General features: G+C 38.7%; 1 protein-coding gene across 3 annotated transcripts in view; it reads left to right on the top strand.

Moving 5' to 3' along the window:
- vamp4 (vesicle-associated membrane protein 4) overlaps window positions 1-20982 on the top strand; it is a 98603-nt gene that overhangs the window by 22069 nt on the left and 55552 nt on the right. For all 3 annotated transcript variants that reach the window (XM_059984807.1, XM_059984808.1, XM_059984809.1), the window contains one exon: window positions 16617-16663. In XM_059984807.1, the coding sequence (XP_059840790.1) occupies window positions 16617-16663 (47 nt within the window). The remainder of the gene's footprint in view (window positions 1-16616; window positions 16664-20982) is intronic.

The raw sequence follows: 20982 nt of genomic DNA, 5'->3' as shown, positions 1-20982 counted from the left end.
GTGAATTTGTTACAATAGGAAGCTGTGGCGGCTAGGTCGTTGGGTGTATTTAAGGCAGAGATTGATAGGTTCTTGATTGGACACAATATCAAAGGTTTCAGAGGGCTGGGGAGTGGGGCTGAAGAGGGGGGAGAAAGGATAAACCATGATTGAATGGTGGAGCAGAGTCAATAGGCCAAATGATCTAATTCTGCTCCTATGAATTGTGTTGAATTCTTGAGTAGATGACTATGGGGAATTATAATGGGGTAGTACATACAGGACATAAACTGGCTTCAGATTATTGTATTTAGATTATGATGAGCTAACCACAAGCCCAATTACTTAAAGTATCCTGTAGCATACAGTATACTATCTTTGTGAAATTGTATTGCAAGTAATGTTCAACCTGAGAGTGACGTGAAGGGGTGGCAGGAGTGCAGGAAACTGCTGATTGATAAATATTTAATTATGTGAATTAATCTCTTTGGTTCTGGACTTTAAGATTGGTTTGAGAAACACAACTTCTATATGAATTATGCCAACAGGGTCCACCATCTGCAAATGCAGACACAGCAAAAAAAAACAAAACTTCTCAAGCAGGAGTTCCCAACTTCTTTTATAGCATGGGCCAATACCATTAAGGAAGGGGTCCACGGGCCCCAGGTTGGAAACCCCTGTTCCAGAGGAACATAGCAATATAGGTATCATCCTTGGAGAAAAATGGACAGTCAGCATTTCAGGCCAAGACCCTTCACCTAGGCCAGGTGAAGGATCTTGGTCTGAAAGAAAATTTACTGCGAATTTCTCTCCAAAGATGCTGCATTACCTGCTGAGTTACTACAGAAATTGTTTTATTTTTAAATTAATTTTGCTACTGTTTCCAGCATTTGTAAATTCTTGTCTTGATTTTACAATATAGACACAGCTGGTCTGTATTTTAATAGCTTCATTCATCTTGTCAGTACCCTTAATTTAATTGACTTGAAAACATCTCCCTGATTGGATTCAGTAATAAAATTCCTTCATCTGGAATGAAAAATTACATGGCTAGATGGGAATATTGTGTTGAGTTGATAATTAGATCAGCTCTGATCTATTGTGTAGCAAAACAGGCTCAAGGACCCAGTGTGTTCAGTGGTTTAAATTGAGTTGTTCATATGCCTAATAAAGTGACCACTGAGGGTATTTCTATGTTTGTGGTTTTCTGCTGTTGTAGCCTATCCAGTTCATGTTTTGGCAAGTTTGTTCAGAGATGCTCTCCCCCTCACCACTATAACTCATTGTATAATCATATAACAATTATAGCATGGAAACAGGCCAACTTAGCCCTTCTAGTCTGTGCAGATCGCTTACTCTCACCTAGTCCCACTGACCTGCACACAGCCCATAACCCTCCATTCCTTTCCTGTCCATATACCTATCCAATTTTACTTTAAATGACAATATTGAACCTGCCTCTACCATTTCCATTGGAAGCTCATTCCACACAGCTACCACTCTCTGAGTAAAGAAGTTCCCCCTTGTGTTACCCCTAAACTTTTGCCCCCTAACTCTCAACTCAGGTCCTCTTGTTTGAATCTCCCTGACTCTCAATGGAAAAAGCCTATCTATGTCAACTCTATCTATCCCCCCCCCCCCCATAATTTTAAATACCTCTATCAAATCCCCCCCCTCAACCTTCTACGCTCCAGAGAATAAAGACCTAACTTGTTCAACCTTTCTCTGTAACTTAGGTGCTGAAACCCAGGTAACATTCTAGTAAATCTCCTCTGTACTCTCTCTCTTCTGTTGACATCTTTCCTATAATTCGGTGACCAGAACTGTACACAATACTCCAAATTTGGCCTTACAAATGCCTTATATAATTTTAACATTACATCCCAACTCCTATACTCAATGCTCTGATTTATAAAGGCCAGCATACCAAAAGCTTCTTCACCACCCTTTCCACATGAGATTCCACCTTCAGGAAACTATGCACCATTATTCCTAAATCACTCTGTTCTACTGCATTTTTCAATGCCCTACATTTACCATGTATGTCCTATTTTGATTAGTCCTACCAAAATGTAGCACCTCACACTTAGCAGCATTAAACTCCATCTGTCATCTTTCAGCCCACTCTTCTAACTGGCCTAAATCTCTCTGCCATCTTTGAAAACCTATTTCATTATCCACAACGCCACCTACCTTAGTATCATCTGCATACTTACTAATCCAATTTACTATCCCATCATCCAGATCATTAATGTATATGACAAACAACATTGGACCCAGTACAGAACCCTGAGGCACACCACTAGTCACCGGCCTCCAACTTGACAAACAGTTATCCACCACTACTCTGGCATCTCCCATCCAGCCACTGTTAAATCCATTTTACTACTTCAATATTAATACCTAACGATTGAACCTTCCTAACTAACCTTCCGTGTGGAACCTTGTAAAAGGCCTTACTGAAGTCCATATAGACAAACAACATCCACTGCTTTACCCTTGTCAACTTCCCTAGTAACGTCTTCAAAAAATTCAGTAAGATTTGTCAAACATGACCTTCCATGCACAAATCTATGTTGACTGTTCCTAATCAGACTCTCTCATCATTACTTGTGTTACTGTTACCTTCCTGTCAGCTTAAACACCTGGGCATTCTCCTCTGATCTTTCCTCATTGGCAAGGTGTTTTCACCCGCAACTGCCACTCACTGGATGTTTTGTTTCTCATGCCATTATCTGTAAACTCTGGAGACTGCGTGAATATCCCAAGAGATCAGTAGTTTTGATGCTCAAATCATCCTGTCTGGCACCAACAATCATTCCATGGTCAAAGCCACTTGGATCACATTTCTTGCCCATTCTGATGTTTGGTTTGAATAACAACTGAACCTTATGGCCATATCTGCAGACATTTATACATAGAATTGCTGTCCCATAATGGGTTGATTAGATATTTGCATTAGCAGGCAAGTGTACTTGATAAAGTGGTCATTGAGTGTAGATGCATTGTGCTTTTTTTTTAAGGACAGCTTTCACCTTTTTATCTCAAGGCAGTATGATTTGTCATAATTAATCTTGAAGTACATTTTAAGTAGCATCATAGTTGTCCACTATTCAGGATTATAATATAAAATTGTCTAGACTGTACTGAAATATTACAATGAATGCAATTGATTTGTGATACAAGGTTTGTTTGATTGTACCATTATGCAGTATCATGAATTTCTCATTGTTGCATTGAGCATAACACAGGGAAAGTTGTCATGTTTCATAATACCAGTTTCCTCATTCAAAAAAAAGTCACTGAAAAATAAAAAGGGCCAATTTCTCCCCAAGCCTGAGATAAATAGTTGAATTCTTCAGCTCATGGTAAAGTCTTTGATACAAATGGAATCAAAAGATCACTGAATGAACTGCATCTCCAACAGATTATCTTTGATCCCTGTGTTGTTACAATAACTGGACTTGTACTCAGTCGCTCTCTGTCCCTGAATGTTCTGTTTCCCAAATTTGTCCCGCCTTTGTTTGATTTGAGACAAGTGCTGACACAAATAATTTCAAATTTCTCACCACTGAGTAGTATTATACAGATTTGTTCTGTTCTTTTCTGAATTTGTGCATCCTGGGAATAAGAATGAGAAATAAAGGCAGGTGTTCACCATTTGGCCCGTCAAGTCTGCTTCACCATTTTAAAAAGATCATGGCTGATATTTACTTGAGCACCATTTCTATGTATTTACTTGTATTCTTTAATTAACTTGGTATCCAAAGTTAATCAGTTTGTTTTGAAAGTATCCAGATACCAAGCCTTTACAATCTTGTGAGGTTAGAGAATTTGGAAGACTTTCTCTAATTTGGGTGAACAAGTTTCTTCATGTATATGCTGAAGGGATGACTCTGTATTTTGAGATACTGAGCCCTCGTTTTAGACATCCGAGTCAGCATCTATTTTATCAAATCCTGTAAATATTTTTATATCTTGAAATCACTTCTCATTCTTTACTTCTACAGAGTAGGTGCCCAGTTTACTAAATATCTCCTTGCAAGATCATCTCCACCATCCCAGGAAACAAGCTGGAGAAAATTTGTTCATTCCCCCTGTTACTAGTATATCCTTTAGGTTGGGGCTCTAGACTCGTCTACAAAATTGCAGTTGTGATCTCACCAAAGCTCATTATAATTCCAGTGAAATATCTTTACTCTGTATTTGTGTCCTCTTGTGTTAGATCTGCTGCAGTGATTTCCTGCGCGATTCTCTTATGTGCAGATGAAAATATTATCTCATCTAAATATTGTCTTATGAAACCATTGCAATGGTTTTTCTTATGTACGCTGAACCCTTTACCTCACCATTGCCTCTCTGTCCATCTACTTTCCAAATTGTCACACTGCTTTTCCACATTGAATACCAGATGAGTAGAGCTTTCCTCCAGCTGAATTGTGGATAGAACAAATCCTTTTTTTCTGTTCTTGGTGCAAGCACCATTTCCTAACCACTAACTTTAACCCTTCCTTAGAATTACCCTGAGATTCAACTAAACTTTTCTCAAGTTTTACATCTTCAGATTTCCTTGCAGCAATATCAGTACACCCATTTTCTCTTCCACTCGAGATAAAATCTATGTCCCTATTCTAGAATTAACCTCTCAGCACATTTTTATTGACCAACTTGTTCATGAATTTCGGTACTCCAATGGATCACCAAGCTTTGTAAACCCAAAGATATCCTGTCACCTTGTACCAAGTCCCATTCACTTATGTGCTTGCTTATCTGCCTTTATTTCCTGTTACACAACACCTTCAACCAAGGCCAAATATGTCAATGCAACCCAGATTTGAAAATTCGGAGACTTATTTGTAAATCTGTCATTCTGTCTCTTATCTGTAATCTTTGACCTCACTTGCTTTAATGCCATCAGCCAAAGGACCTACATATATTTTAATTTCCTGATTACCATTGGCCCACTGCAGGCCTTGTGGGGAATATGCTGCTATAGGTTTATTGGCTGGGGAATTTAGTTCAAGTAATGAAAAGGAACACTGGTAGTGATGTGAACACTGGGGGAAATTTGCTTTTGGTGGTGTTCTCATTCTTCAGCTCTATTTCTTCTGTTTGTAGAGGAAATGGGTATATGCATTGCCATTTAAGTCTTGGATAAGTTTTTGCAGTGCATTTTTCACATGGCAAACAATTTGGCTGTGGTGCATTGGTGTCAGAGGAATGAAATTTTAAGGTGATGTATGGAGTGCCAGTCATGTTCACTATTTGATTCAGTAGGATATCAAACTTCCCAAGCATCCTTAGAGCTGCTTAAATCCATGCCAGACAAGGATATTCTACCCCATTCCTTTTCTGTACCTTGTAGAGATGTTAGATAATTCTTGGGTGCCAGATAAGTCACTTGCTGGAGATTACTCAACTTCTAACTTGATTTTCTAGTTGAGAATATTGGGGAAAAACTAATGCTGTTTTAGTATTTGTTTAGCCCAAATAATTTAACAATGCTAATATTAAAGGTGGCTAGAGCAGGGGTCAGTAACCCGCGGCTCCAGAGCCGCATGCGCCTCTTTTATCTCTGTGCTGCGGCTCCCTGTGGTTTGTTAGTTTTTGAAATGTAATTCGAAATTTGAAGATTATGCTGATCTTGTACAATCTAAAAACGTTGTGGAGACCCCATTTCCTGGCACATACGAACCGGCTCACAATTAGCCACCGTTCTGGCTAAGGGAGATGGCCTACAGGGGTTTGTGAGTACATGTCTTTTGGAGCATCCGCGCCCACGGGGACGGGTTGAGGGAGGCTTTAAAGCAAGGCTGTTTAGTTCGAATAAAGTTACCTTTGACTGCAGTGTCTTTATTTTAGCGCTGCGTGTAGCACACCGCTACAACGTGTTTTTTATCGCTATTAATATACATCACCACTGCCAATGCCTGACACCCGCCAGTGTGCGCTTTCTTTTAATTCTTCGATCCAAGGTAGGCTAACTATGGAGTAACCTTCAATCCAACGTCTTTTTTTCGGAGTTCAAAATGTTTTTGTTGCATGCAGAAATGTAATTTCGTTTTCTCTGCAGGAGTTCATCAATTTCATAAATGCAACACATTATAGTTTGTTTATACATAGCATAAAGGCAAAAAAAATCGTTGTATGCAGTGTTATTTCATTTTAAATGTCAAACGGGTTTTGTGGCTCCCAGTGTTTTCTTTTCTGTGGGAAATGGGTCCATATTGGCTCTTTCAGTGGTAAACATTGCCGACCCCTGGGTTAGAGTATCTCTAGTTGAGGATGGCCACTGTCTGGCTGCTCATTACCTCATGCATAAATGCTGTTCATGTTTTGCTGAAGCTAGATATGAATTGCCTCATAATGTGCCTCATTATTTGAGGATTGATCCACCTAAACATCTAAATGTAAATGCAGCATTTTGGGTGACTGTGCCTTCAGAGAAAGCTAAAAGAATTGCAAGTTATTTCCTAAAATCTTTTGTCTTATTCCTCTTTTTTTATATGCACCTTAAAGCACATCCCTTTTTAACTAAGCTTTTTGTCACCTATTATTGTGTTAAATTTGGTCAGAGTTGCAATGGGATGTTTTACCAAGTTATTGCATGTTGCTGAATCAAATCCATTAAGAAGGTCCAATCAAGTCTGTTACCATTGAATTTATTAATAGTATTTGGGTATTGCATTCTGTTGGAAAGTTGTACTGGGGGGAAAAATGGTATTTTTTGATTGTTATGAGGGAGTAGAAAGTGGTGAGCTGATGTTGCTGTGGTCTGTATGGTCTCCTACAGTATTTAATTAAATAAGTTTCTTCATTTGGTATGAGAACATTTAGGATTTTAATTAGTCATTAATGCATGTATTCTCAAATGGAGATATAGATTTTTGAAAAAATAGACTGATTTGGAAGGATAGTTTTGTTATCTGTAGCATCTGTTTTGCCAATATTTATGTCAAAATAGTTTTGACAGAAAATTTGGTGCTTTAGAATTTGCTGAGGGCAAATTGGCGACAGCATTTACCACTTTATAATGGTGACTCTATTTCAGCATTACTTCATTATCTGAGCACTTTGCAATGTCTTGCAGTTGTTAAGAGACTACATAAAGTTATATCGTTTGTATTAAGATGATACTTGTTAAAGTCTAATAGATGATGGGTGAAGAGTAAATAAATGTTAATCTATTATTCTGTTCTTAATGCATTCAAATGCTGAGGTCATGATTGAATTACCATCAGACATGTCCTCTAAACCTTCACACCAGTCGAGTTCCAATTTTAATTGAAAGTACAGTATGTATTAACTTTAAGCAATAGATTATGGACATTTTGGCAGCTTTACTGGCTTTAGACTTCAGTTCGTAGAATCCAGCAACATATTTGATAGGGCAGCTCAATTTGTCATTTTCTTCTGTAAAATATTTTTCTAGATCACTTCCGGGTTTAAATGGTTGTTTTCCTTTCACTTTAATCCCATTGTGACAATGTAAATGGTGTTTATCATCAAAATAGGAATTTTAAAAAAAGGTAATTGTATAGAAGGTGGCCATTTGGCCACTTTCATCCTTGCTCGTTCTCCATCTGTTCAATAGACTCTTGCAAAATTTTATATTGTGAAGTCCTGACCTAATTTCCCCCTCAAAGGGTATGATTGAACCTTTGTCAATCACCTTATTGGCAATGCATTCCAGATACTAATCACTGTTGCATCTTTAATCCTTTTGCTAGTTACTGTAAACTTGTGCTTTGGTTTTTGATCCTTTTTGGAGCTGTTTCCATCTACTCAATGTTTCCTCCTGTCCTGCACTTTGGTTTGGATATCTCTTTGATATCTCACCTTGACCTTCTCTGCTCTGAAACCCGTCTCCCATTCTCCTGCACTTCCCTTAATGCTAAGTTCCTAATCTCTGGAGCCATTTCAGAACTTTTTTTTTCTGCAAATTCATCAAATGGTGGATGCTGAAAATTTGAAATAAAAATGAAAAATACTGAAAATTCTCAGCAGGTCATGTTTCCAAATGTGCTTTGACACTATCGAGAGGTTGAGAGTAGGGAGGAGGAGGAAGTGAAGAGGTTTCAAGTGGTGAGAGACAGTGAGTGGACCTGTATGTGGTGTACTTTTTTAAAAAGTTATCTACTTTATGTACAAAGCATAAAAGTGTATTTAAATGGTGAGATTTAGTTGAGTTTATGCTAATTCTGGATTTATCCAATTGTATTCTACCCTAGATCTGTTACTCACCTATACTGCAGGGGCAATTAAATAAGTAGTGCGGGGGCGGGGGAATAAAATGTAGTGAGGTAGTGTTCGTGGATTCAGTGCCTATTTAGGAATTGTATGGCAGAAGGGAAGAAGCTGATTCTGAATTGCTGAGTACCTTCAGGCTTCTGTACCTCCTTCCTGATCATAGCAGTGAGAAGAGGGCATTTTCTGGGTGATGGGGGTCCTTAATGATGGATGCAGCCTTTTTTTTTAAATTATTAGGAATTTAAATTCCTAATAATTCCATATTAGGAATAATTAAGTAGATTGGCCCTGTTGTCTTTAAAGTCTGGAAGAATAAAAAGTGATCTGATTGCAACTTGCAACATTAACACAGACAAAGCAAGTTAGATAAAATTTTCTTAAGATGAATCTTTTTAATTCTCTACTCACAAAGAGTGGCAACTTGGTAATCAAGTCTCTTGATATTAATGGAATTGTGGAATACAGAGGTAGTGAAAAGAAATGACACTGAAATAAAAGATCAGCCATGATTATGATGAATTGCCAAATGAGCTCCTGTTGGTTGTGTTGTCATGTGAGTCAGCATCTGTGGAAAGCAAATCAGTTAATGTTTCAGACCAGTATTGTTCACAACAGCAGGGAAAATCTTACATTTCCCACTTTGGTTAAAAGTCAAAATATTTTTTCTCTCCATTCTCTCCAAGCACTTCATATCCTTCCTAAAATATGTGACAATAATTAGAAACAGTTATTGAGAAGTGCCTAAACCAATAATTTAAGTCTCCTGTGATGCTGTACTCATTATGAAGCCTGGGTTCTCATGCTTTTAAGCCTAAACCTGCCCAAGGAAGGTTTATGCATATGTGCATTAAGGTCCCTTTCTTCCTGCATCTGGCTATACCTGTGTTACAGCATTTCTCTTTGCCCTTTCTACCAAAGTGCATCATTTTGTACAATTCTGGATTAAGTTTTATTTATTACATGTCTATTACAATCCTCACTGAAAATTTTTTTAAAAACTGCAGACGCTGTAAATCTGAAATTTATAAAACAAAATGCTGATAAGATCCAGCAGGTCAGGCAGCAACTGTGGAAAGTAAAACAGTTTAATGTTTCAGTCCAAAGTCAACCTATGAAGAGTCTATGATGTCAAATGCTAACTGTTTCTCTCTGTTTAATTTTTTTTCCTGTTCTGTTTCCAGCATTTTCTGTTTTTTTATTCACTATGCGGTTAACTGTTGAATGTATTTGCATCCTTTGTGTCTTTGAAATGTTAACTAAATGCACAAATCTGAATAATATCGAATGCAGCATTCATTCCCAAGCACTGGCCACTGTTACTAACTGGTGGGAATACCATTGTCTGTCTTCTACAAGATAGTAAAAGTATTTACCTGGATGCCCTTTAGTGTTCTTTATTTATACATGTTGCCAACATCCCTTTAATTCCATGTTTCAAATTTACTGTCAAACATGTGTAGAATTTATTATTTTCCCATTTTGAAGTCCTTGTGCAGCATTGTCCTCATCAAAAAGTGACCTAGTGGTTTTTCTCCTTGCAAGTCAATGTTGTATCCATTTACTGATCAATATGCATCCAGCTACCATAACTCGTAGATTGTTTTCAAAAGATTCCCCACTACTGATGTTAAAGATTCAATGTGGTGTGCTCACTAAGGGAGGGATGGAATTAATGCAGCTTTCAGGTTAGATAGAAAAAACAAATTCAAAATGAATCTGTGGAAGTGCTAAGGCTTTCAAGGGACATGAAAGGTGGATATTGTTTACTGATTCAAATTTGATGTTAATTAATGTTAAGGTGCATAATTAATGTGAAAGCAAATTGGTTTTTTAATGCATTATTAAGCATGTTGGAGGCATGAATAAAAATTTTTAAAAAAGTGGGTTTTTTTAAATCTTGCCTCTGTATTGTATAGTGTACACTGCTTGTCTGTATTGAATGTGACCTGCATGGAGCACAAACAAATATTTTGAGAAAAATATTACAGTCTCCATTTCATGGCCCGTATAGACCATGATCTGTGTCTGGGGGAAAAGCAGACCTAGACTGCCCAAATTGCACCATAGCCAAAAGGCAGTTTCTCATTCCAGGACAGTGGTGGAGCTGTGTATAGAACTAAGACTAGAATAATTGAGAGAATGCTGGGGAGGGGGAAGAAAAGGCATGTTGGGGTGCACACAACAAGAATGTATATGATCCTTAAATAAATTAAATTAACTTACCTGAAATTATTGAATCTGGATGAATTAAAGTGTGGTGTTCTTCTATTACTGTTTATAAATATATCAAATGCAATGTGGCTCCATAAGAATTTAGAAATGAAAATTTTATAAAGAATTTGTTAAAAATATTGATATGTTTAGCTTAAACAGTTGATCTGCATAGCTGAACAATTTTGTTACTCAAATGGATGGTTGGCTCACTTTAGAGAAGACTTTGAGTGGGTGACTGGTCTCCCTATGACAGTGTGTTGGGAGTTAGGATGAATTGATCTCAGGATTAGAAGACCACTATGCTGATATGCAAAGTCCCATGACTAGCATACCTTGTATTAAACCAGTAGTCTAGGCCCTGGTTGATGGACTGAAAAAATTGGAGTTGGTAGAAGTTGGAATTGGAGGGGTATCAACCTGTAGTTTCTAGGTGTTACATACACACAATCCTGTAAAAGTATCAGCAGCTATAGAACACACATGGAGTCTGGTTTTGATGTTAAAATCACTATTTTAGTAACTACTTGATATAGTAACGTAAACCAGGTAAATCAAAAGATAGTAGTGTTATGCATATATATGTGCGTAAATATAATTCCCAAATTCATTCAAGCTCTGGTGGCAAGATTTAAAGTCTTACGATGGTAATGTAACAAAGTTCAGTTCAGTGCATGGAGTTATTGTTGGTATGGAAGAGAAATTTGTAATCCAAAGGCGAACTCCAGGATAGGAGAAAAACAGTCAAACAAGTGCCGTTGGTCTTCTGTCATCAGCTCCAAGTCCACACATAAAGTATTACCGACGGTGATCTTCACAGAATGTCCTTCCTCACAAGTGGTTACCACAATACCATACCCGAATTCAGCTATGGGTCATCCCAAAGTGGTGGCCACAGGATACTCAAACCGAATCCACGTATGGATTATCACCAACAGAAGCTTATCACAAAGGGGACCATCTTCAAGGGAACTACCACCCAGGCAAGGGTAGACACCCCGGTAGATTCCATAAGGTTACCCCAATCACACAACGTGATAGTCACTTATCCAGTTCCAAGACATACGAAATAACTCCAACAGTGATTTGCCACAGGGGTGCCTTCTTCAGTGAACTACCACACCCATACAAGGGTTAACACACACGTGGTATTCATACAGGTTTTTCCTCACCAGAGAACCCACTCCTGTGGATTAACTATGTGACAACCACACTTTCCTATTCGAATGGAATCAAGCTCACCCTTACGGGTTACTTGGAGACAGTCCAAATAGTGATCTCTTTGTCACTAGGTTTCTTCTGTTTCAAACGTTTCTCTCCCCTCTTCTCTGCAACTGCTTCCAGATGCAGCAACTTATGAGAGGCATTATCAGTACTCTGGATCAATACTCAACTCACCCCTTTGGGCTACTGAAAGTTTAAACCATCGACCCCACTCACTGGTATCTTTCCATGATTGAAACTATCTCGACGCTGACCATGTGTGTCTGAGAGAATAATCTGATCTTGTTTAATATAAACATGCTGTGAACGAAATACCCATTGTCCATCAAATAACCACCTCTCTTTCACCATGGCAACCCAGCAATTCTATAGTCAGTAGAAATCCAACATAGCGAAAGTCACTCTCAATTACCTTGGCATTTTAAAGTGACAGTCCACAGAAAAAAAAAGAATCCTAGGGGTATATAACATGGGTTGGAGCTGATTACAGTGGTAATATGTGGCAAAACTTGTGGATGGGTTTCAATTCAATTAGATTTTTTAATATTACATTAGAAAGTATAAATTTATAACATTCTTTATTTATCCATCCAAAAATTTTGCCACTAATAGTGAGATTTAAAATTGTGGTTCAAGGGGAATTTATCCCTATAATGAATATTTCTATCAGGCCCAATTCAGATGTGCTTGTTTCAGGATATAATATTGTCTATGTGTAAGTGATTTGGAATCAGATAAAAGTGTAAGGTGCTTAGAAGGAATGGGTTGAATTTTAGTTCCCAAAATGATCCACCTCTTGAGTTTGATCTCCAATGGTTTTCTGGTCTGTTGAAAAATTGATCATAATTTGTCAACAGCTCAACAGGAAGCACAAAGTGAACTTGACAGATCTCGAGTCTTCCTCTATCAAGAGCTCCATTAGGTACAGAACCACAGTTGAAGTGAGTGAGGACTGGTAAATACTAGAAAGTTAATAAAGCCAAAAAGAGCAGCTCAAGGGATGTGGCAGTTTCTGCAAAATATGACCTTCTCACTCATTCATTTCACACTTAAACAAAATTAATAACAAGAATTTGTCTACCAAAAAAAGTCTACATTCTTCAAAGTTGCTTGCTGTATTGCTTCTGCTGCTCATTGTGTATTGTATTCTATGCTCACAATGCACAGAATGTTCTTTACATTAGGAGCAGGGGTTCCCAACCTGGGGTCCATAGACCTCTGCTAATGGTAGTGGGTGCATGGCGTCTTTTTAAAAAAAAAGTTTGGGAACCCCTGCATTAGAGGAAGCAAAATGTACTTTGTTGAACGTATCATTCATTCCACAAGGGTGACTCTGAGCTTCCAATCATCTATCACTTTCATTCGCCTTCTCACTCTCATTGTGACCTCAGCTTCCTATATTACTCGAACAATGCCCAGTGTAGTAATAGGAATATTGGGTTTAACAGTTTATGATAACCACCACTTCTTCCTCCCCCCTCCTTCCACACTATCTTTCTGTTTCGTTCTTTTTTCAATCTGCTATCTGATTTCACTTGTCAATCTAATTGTTAATTAATTTAAACTGGATAATTTTGGAATAGGATGGCAACAGATATCAAGTTTTCGGCTGACTTTTTCCACCAATTCTGATCATTATCATTTAACACAAATGAGTACAGTACTTTCAGTTGCCTTAATTTTCACCCCCCTCTGTTTTTATCTTTCCTGACTCATGGGAGTGGGGGTTATGTGATGCTGTTCTACTATACCAATTCAAACTATGAATACATGGATAGATTCATGTGAAAGGGGCCACAGAAACAAGGAAAAGAGCTATTACCCCTTTGATTTATGGGAGCTCTGATTTCAAAAGCTAAAGCTCTTAAATTGTAGGTATAAATTACAGAATGATTCAAAGATATTTTTATTGTATGCTTTAATTAGGTGGTTGAGTCCTTCCAGAAGATTTTCTTTGGCATCGTTAGAGTGTATATATAAAAGTCACCTTTGCTGTAATTACAATGGTATATGTATACATTAGTATTTCTTAAGCTGCAACACTACAATTTGCTGGAAATATTTTAACGTCTTAATAGGCAGCAACATTTGGCAATGCAGAGAGAGAACAGGGAAATTAGTATGTTGATATACAATTTATGGTGTTCTGTTTAGCAGCATTTTAGGAGTATCTAGCTTGTAACCTCCCTGTAATTTTCATGAGCCCTACATTTCAGTATGAAATTGGGACTAAAAGTAGAATCTATTTTTGGCACAATTCCTGTAAAATGCTGGCTGTATAAACTGACACTGGAATGTGCTGCTTGGCTCTCAGCCAAAGAACATGAAAGAAAGCTACAAAAGCACCTGAAGTTGAAGACCTCTCCACACCTGAGCCACCCCAGTGGCAAAGAAGGGTCCAAGTAAGTGCCCCCTCGGACATCTAATCCATTCATCAAGGAAAAATGAGGATCAGATGGCCCAGATCAGAGAATGTATCTTTTGAAGCAGTTCAGTGACTATCTGGATTGCATCTTGGATGGTACATTGGCAGGATCGGTCTACAGAAAAATCGACCCCTTCACAGCCATTGTCTTCAATTTTGCTAAAGAGTGATTTGGCCCAGTGGAGAGGAAAGGGGATCTTGAGCATTCACAGCAACTAAGCAGGAGAGAAAGGGAGTCTCACCACCTGAGAAATGAGATAATGACCCTGAACAAACAATTCAAAAACAGCTCACCTGACGAAGAAAGTGTCAAAGATCTAACCAGCAAAATGCAGGAGTGGCTGTGCTTGTGAGAAGGCTGACCTCTTACTTAATCGAGAACCATTAAATTAACACATCCATCCAGATAGGTGGCATCCTGGGTTTTTCTCGGTGCCTTGAACACAACTTAATAATCATCCAGTTGTTCTGCGAGACCAGGCAAAAGAAAGGCAACCTAACGTTTATCTGGTTAAACCTAGCCAATGCCAACAGATCAATTCCAAACATCCTCATCCAGGTTGGCTTGGACCACTACCATATCCTGCCACTGACACGAGACATGATCACCAGTTACCTAGGAGGATTCAAGCTACGCTTCACTTCAGTCTACTTTACAACCAGGTGGCAAGACCATCAAGAAGGGATTCCATCTTGAACCATCTCCTCCATCTAGTATATCATGGGTATGAACCTCCTCATTAGTAACAGATGTAACCTGAGACCCAGTGTTGGAGCCTAGCATCTGACAACCTGCAATATGGGGTTCATGGATGACATCACTGTAACCCATGTCCAAGCAGGATGGGTATTGGAAACCCTGGACAATGTACCTACCTGGGCTTGGACCATCTGATGTCCTCTGCCCCTGGCTAAAGGTTACTTTTACCTTTGGTAACTGAAGAGAACACCTTGGTGCATAATGTAAGCAATTAATAGAATAAGTACTTCTTTACCTATAAAAATTTTTTTAATTGCCAGAAAATAGACAATTAAAGCAGTGGAATCTTAGTACTACAATTAGAGCATCATTGCTTGAAATTTTGAAAAACGATGCTTTTAAAATTGCATTTAATTTTAATTCTTTATTTCCTTTTTGGCTCAGATTTGACGTTAAAATTACTCAGATCTTCCTTCCTTCACATTTCCTCTTCTTTCTCTGGTCCCTCATCTCATTGCAATGTTCCCTACTTACTGAATTTCCAGTGTTGCTATTGGCATACTATTATTAATTCATTCTTAAAACTATTAGCCAAAGACTTAAGAATCAGAATTGGGTTTATTATCACAGGCATGTGTCATGAAATTTGGTAACTTAGCAGCAGTTCAATGTAATACATAATGTAGAAGGAAAAAAGTAAAAATAAGTAAATCAATTACAGTATATGTATATTGAATAGATTAAAAATCGTGCTAAAACAGAAATAATATATATTTAAAAAGTGAAGTAGTGTTCATGGGTTCAATGTCTGTTTAGGAATTGGATGGCAGAGGGGAAGAAGCTGTTCCTGAATCACTGAGTGTGTGCCTTCAGGCTTCTATATCTCCCACCTGAAGGGAACAGTGAGAAAAGGGCAAGCCCTGCATGCTGGAGGTCCTTAATAATGGACACTGCCTTTCTGAGGCACTGCTCCTTGAAGATGTCCTGGGTACTTTGTAGACTAATACGCAAGATGGAGCCGACTAAATTTACAATCTGCAGCTTCTTTCTGTCCTGTGCAGCAGAACCCCCCACCCCCACCCCCAGTACCAGACAGTGATGCAATGCAGCCTGTCAGAATGCTCTCCACGGTACATCTATTGAAGATTTTGAGTGTTTTTGTTGACATGCAAATCTCTTCAAACTCCTTATGAAGTATAGTGACTGTCTTGCCTTTTTAATAGTTGTATTGATATGCTGGGACCAGGTTAAAGGGATCAGAAGTGGAGAGAGTAAGCAGTGACAAGATCTCTGAGGATCTATGAGGATTGGTATGTGTTCCTTCGTCTTACCCTTCCTGAAGTCCAGTCAGCTCTTTCATCTTACTGACATTGAGTGCAAGGTTGTTGCTGTGACACCACTCCACGAGTTGGTATATCTCACTCCTGTATGCCCTTTCCTCCATCTGAGATTCTACCAACGACAGTAGAATTCTACTAACTTCGGGTACAATTAAGTCCAACAACCCAGGACAGTTATGATGCTCCTTTCTAACAAATACCAGTTATAGGAATCTGAATTTTTAATGATTTGGTAGACTTCTGTGTTATTGAGATGAAGGAGTAGTAAAATAGTAACTTAAGAGTTAAGTTAGGTTCAGTATGATTAACTTTGATTTCTGCGTGCAACCACCCAAACAGTCCTTCCAGGTGAGAAAATTAATTTTACTATAACCATTGAGCTGCTGCATAGATGTAGTTGACCATATGTGATGGAGCAATTCACTGAATTATCCTGAGGATTTCCAATTTGTGGCCCATTTGATAAGCATTCTTTTTATTTTTGCAGCGGAACCTGTTAGAAGATGACTCTGATGAAGAAGAAGACTTTTTCCTGTGAGTTTGAATTTTTATTTCGTTGTCTTAAATTTGAAATCTGTAGTCAAATTAATTTTTGACTTTGGTGCTTTACATAGTCTGAAAAAGCAACCCATTTTAAGAACTCACTATGATAGAGTTTAAGCTAGGTGTTAATGGTATTAGTCCATGGCATAAAAAAAAGTGTTGGGAATCCCTGGCTTAAGCCAAATCATGAATTGGTTATTGAAACCTTACTCTGATTAGTATTAAAAAGGTGAAACACACATCAAGTTCTCCTTTCTCACTTCCACTATTCCCCTCTCCCCCATCCCCTTGGATATCAAGGACTACATGCAGTAGAATAAAACAAAAAAAGTAAAAATGATGGATAATTGGAGCTCCACAGTCCAGTCAGCACTGAAGATTTAAAAGGAATGTACTACAACTGTCTAGTCAAGTCAAAGTTTATTATCATATGCATAGATGCAGTGAAATGTTTGCTTGTAGCAGCATCAGTCACATAGCATTAGAGAGATAACATTCACAACAAAAACAATTTAAATGTGAATTATACAAGAGAGAACATAATTAGAACAAAATAACAAAAATAAATCCATCATGATCATAGCATTACGATATTGAAATAGTGATTAGGATTGTGCAAATCGGTTCAGCAATCAAATGATTGAAGGGATGTACCTGTTCTTGAACCTTGTGATATGGACTTCAGGCTTCTGAACTTCCTGCCTGATAGAAGCTTTGAGAAGTTGGCATCACCACCATTCAGGCATCTTGAGGCAGTGCCTCTTGTAGATACTTTTGCTGGTGGAGAGGAAGATACCTGTGATGTACTGTCTGAATCCACTACTCTCTGCAGCTTGTGTTCCTGTGCATTTGAATTGCCATACCAGTTTATGAAGCAACCAGTAAGTATACTTTCAATAGTACATCTGTAGAACTTTAATTTGTGTATTTGGTGATGTGGAAAACCTCTTCAATCCATAATCTTCTAGAAGCTCCCAGAGTCGTCCTCACTTTCTAATCCAAAAATCATGCCTGTGTTGGTTTGATATAACACAACTTACCTTTTCGGTTGTACTACGTCACCATCAAGACCAAGTAATGTCTGATATCTAGCCATATGCATTATTCCCAACTTTTGCCATCTTTAACAGGATCTTACCACCAAGCACATGTTTACCTGCCCCTCCCCACTTTCAGCTTTCTGCAGGGATGACTCTGTAGTTAGTTTGACCATTTGTCCCTCTTCATTATTCTCCCTCCTGGCACCTTTTTTCTTCAGCCCTTCATAGTTTCCACTTGTCATCTTCCAGCTTCCCCTCTATCCTTCTGTCCCTTCCCTTCCAGTCCTGATGAAGGGTCTCGGCCTGAAACTGTCCAGCATTTTGTGTGTTGCTCTGGATTTCCAGCATCTGCAGAATCACTTGTGTTTTATGATTTGCTCTGGTTGTGGGGGTGGGGTGTGGGTGAGAGAAAGAGTTATATCAGTATTCTAAAAAGTTTTCAATGAGTTTACTCTCCAATGACATTTACCATTTTCAAAAGCATTTGAGTGTAGAAATTAATGAAATTGTTTATTTTTGTGATGACTTGGAACTTCTGGTAATATCATGATACCACAAGGATCCAGAAGAAAGGCCTGCAGTTTACAGTCCCTCCAGCATTTCTTTTCAGCATATGGCCCATATGAAAAGTTCTGCATTGATGTTCATTTTTGTTCACAGCAAGTTATGCATTCTTGTCAAAAGCATGTCAACATTTCAAAAGATGTAATGGAACTTGAGGTGTAACAGAGCACTCAGTAAATACTCTCCTTAAACACGCACATTCATTCACACACAAACCTAGTCTTTCTGCTGTCATTGCTGTGAGTGTATGCACTTCATTATCTTCCCTAGTATATTCTCATAGTTGTCCCACTGATCCCCCTCCACACTGGCATTCAGTCAGACACCAAAGTTTAGCTTAATTTTATTAACTTTAAGTGTGCCATTGTGCTAAGTGTTCTGTTGTTTCACTCCTGGGTCCTAAACTGAGCTGATGCACTCAGGTTGGCTTTATGGTGCCTTTCCCATCACTAAAGAAATGAAATATTCTGCCATGATTGCGGAAATGTGTATATGTTGTTTGTACACTGTTTAAGATAAAAATTTGTGCTTATTTTGTAAAATAAGTGTAACTACATTGTGGGGTGCATCATATTTTGTGGAGGCATCGATCGTGTTGTTACGGACTCAGCAACAATAAATATATGAGTGAGGCAGGGTTTTGATAACAAACAAAATGTTTATTAAACATTGAAAAACAAACCCCCAAAAGTAAACAAATCACCAACGTAACCAGAAATCAGCTGCTGTGCGGCAGCTTAAACAGTTCTTCAAAGCAGTATTGCAAAAGTTCAAAATGCTTACAGTCCATTTAAGGGAGAGAATTTTTAAGACGATTTAAGTTCTCTTTCATGTCGTGTTGTTGCGATTCCAAATCGAACTTTTCCCACAAAGAATTTACAGAGATGGAAAAATGAAACTGCTTAAAGGCACTGATCTTTCCTTTACAAACTGTTCCCAATCCTTTCTGCTATTCACAGGGATTAATACAGGGACAGTCAACGAATTCCTTCCAAATGAGGATCAAACAAGGTCGAACCTGTTTCACCGTCGAAATCGACTTTCCTCGATCTTTTAACTCCTGAACTCTGATCTTCACTCTCCACTGATTCTCAACTAGCAGTATTATAAAGAAACTGCTGGCAATTGCCTTTTAAACTTTAGGCATTAAATAAAACTTCATCTTTCAACTAAACTGCGTCATAACATTAAATCACACAGTGGCATGAAGTGAACATGGCAAATCCAGCCACGAGCTGCCCCTCCTCACAGGGTGGGGTCCTCCTTTTATATCCTGTAGATATTTTTTTTTAAAAAACTGTCACATGACGTCTACTGGCGGGAAAATGACGTCACTCCACCATCATAAGACCATTACCTCAAGTCCAGTATAGCTTCAGCACCTGTCACGTGACAAGCACACCACAGTCACATGCCACGGGTACGTAACAGTGTGGATAGTCAGAGGCTTTTTCCCAGGGCTGAAATGGTTGCCACATGAGGGCACAGGTTTAAGATGCTAGGGAGTAGGTAGAGGAGATGCCGGGGTAAGTTTTTTACCCGGATGTTGGTGCGTGCATGGAATGGGATACCAGCAATGGAGGTGGATACGATAGGGTCTTTTAAGAGATTTTTGGATAGGTACATAGAGGGTAGAAAAAATAAGAGGGCTATGGGTAACCCTAGCTATTTCTAACGCAGGGATATGTTTGGCACAACTTTGAGCCAAAGGGCCTGTATTGTTCTGTATTTGAATTCATGTGTACTCTCAGGTTAACTTTGTGGACAATTAAAGGCACTATGTCCTAGTGCCAAATGACAAGGAGCTCATTGCCCTCTATATGAGAGAAAGATGGGGGCTGCCAGAAGTTCACACTGGACAATAATAAGTATGGAGCTAATATTGTTTCTTGGAGATAACATTTTGTAAATATTGGTATTTTTCTTTTCACTAATTTTTATGTTCAATTTTAGGCACACATAATAAACAGTTGCGCTAAAGTGTGGAGCAACTCCAGTGTTTTTTTTTCCTTGGGGTTGGGTACGTGGGTCATAACCCATGTATCTAACATGGATTGGCACCAGCTGGCTGGCCCACTCATCCTCTGGCCATTGCTGTATTCAGGCCATTCCCTTGAAGCTGAGATGTTCCAAATATCATCACCATGTTGATAAGAAGGCATCTTGAGGCACTTCTGCAGGCTTTGGAGTTCCCTTTGAAAAGCATCTCTCCTCTGCTGGGCAGAGGAAAAAAGTCTACAAACAGATTTTTCAGAGAAGGTTTGGACTTGAAGGACCCTCTCCTTCTAGCCTGAGTTTGGCCCTGGGCTGAAGTTCTTCCTCCATTTGAGGTCTCTTCTATTTCCCAGGCATCTGCTTCATTTTCAGCCTCGGGGGGGGGGGGGGGGAGGGGGGGGGGGTTGGTTTCCTGACATGGGATCACGATTCTACTCCCCTGAGTTGAATGTAGCCCTATGCCACGGGCCACCTAAGGACTGGAACTCTTTAGTTACAAGGAGAATGTTACCTAGAATGAAGATGTACTGTTAAAAAAAAACTTGGAATTACCAGGGAAGGATGAACAACAAGGAAGAGCCAGTGGTAATGGAACATAGATTTAAATTGCACTGCTCTTATTATTTGCTAGTGATGAGATGTGGACTGTGTACAGCTAACAAAAAAAAACTGCAAGGCTGCTGGCAGTGACTCCTCTAAATAGACATAATA

The sequence above is a fragment of the Hypanus sabinus genome, chromosome 11, assembly GCF_030144855.1.
Source record: "Hypanus sabinus isolate sHypSab1 chromosome 11, sHypSab1.hap1, whole genome shotgun sequence".
NCBI classification, from domain to species: domain Eukaryota; kingdom Metazoa; phylum Chordata; class Chondrichthyes; order Myliobatiformes; family Dasyatidae; genus Hypanus; species Hypanus sabinus.
Note: the sequence above shows the minus strand (reverse complement) of the source record. Positions and strands in the feature narration are given on the sequence as shown.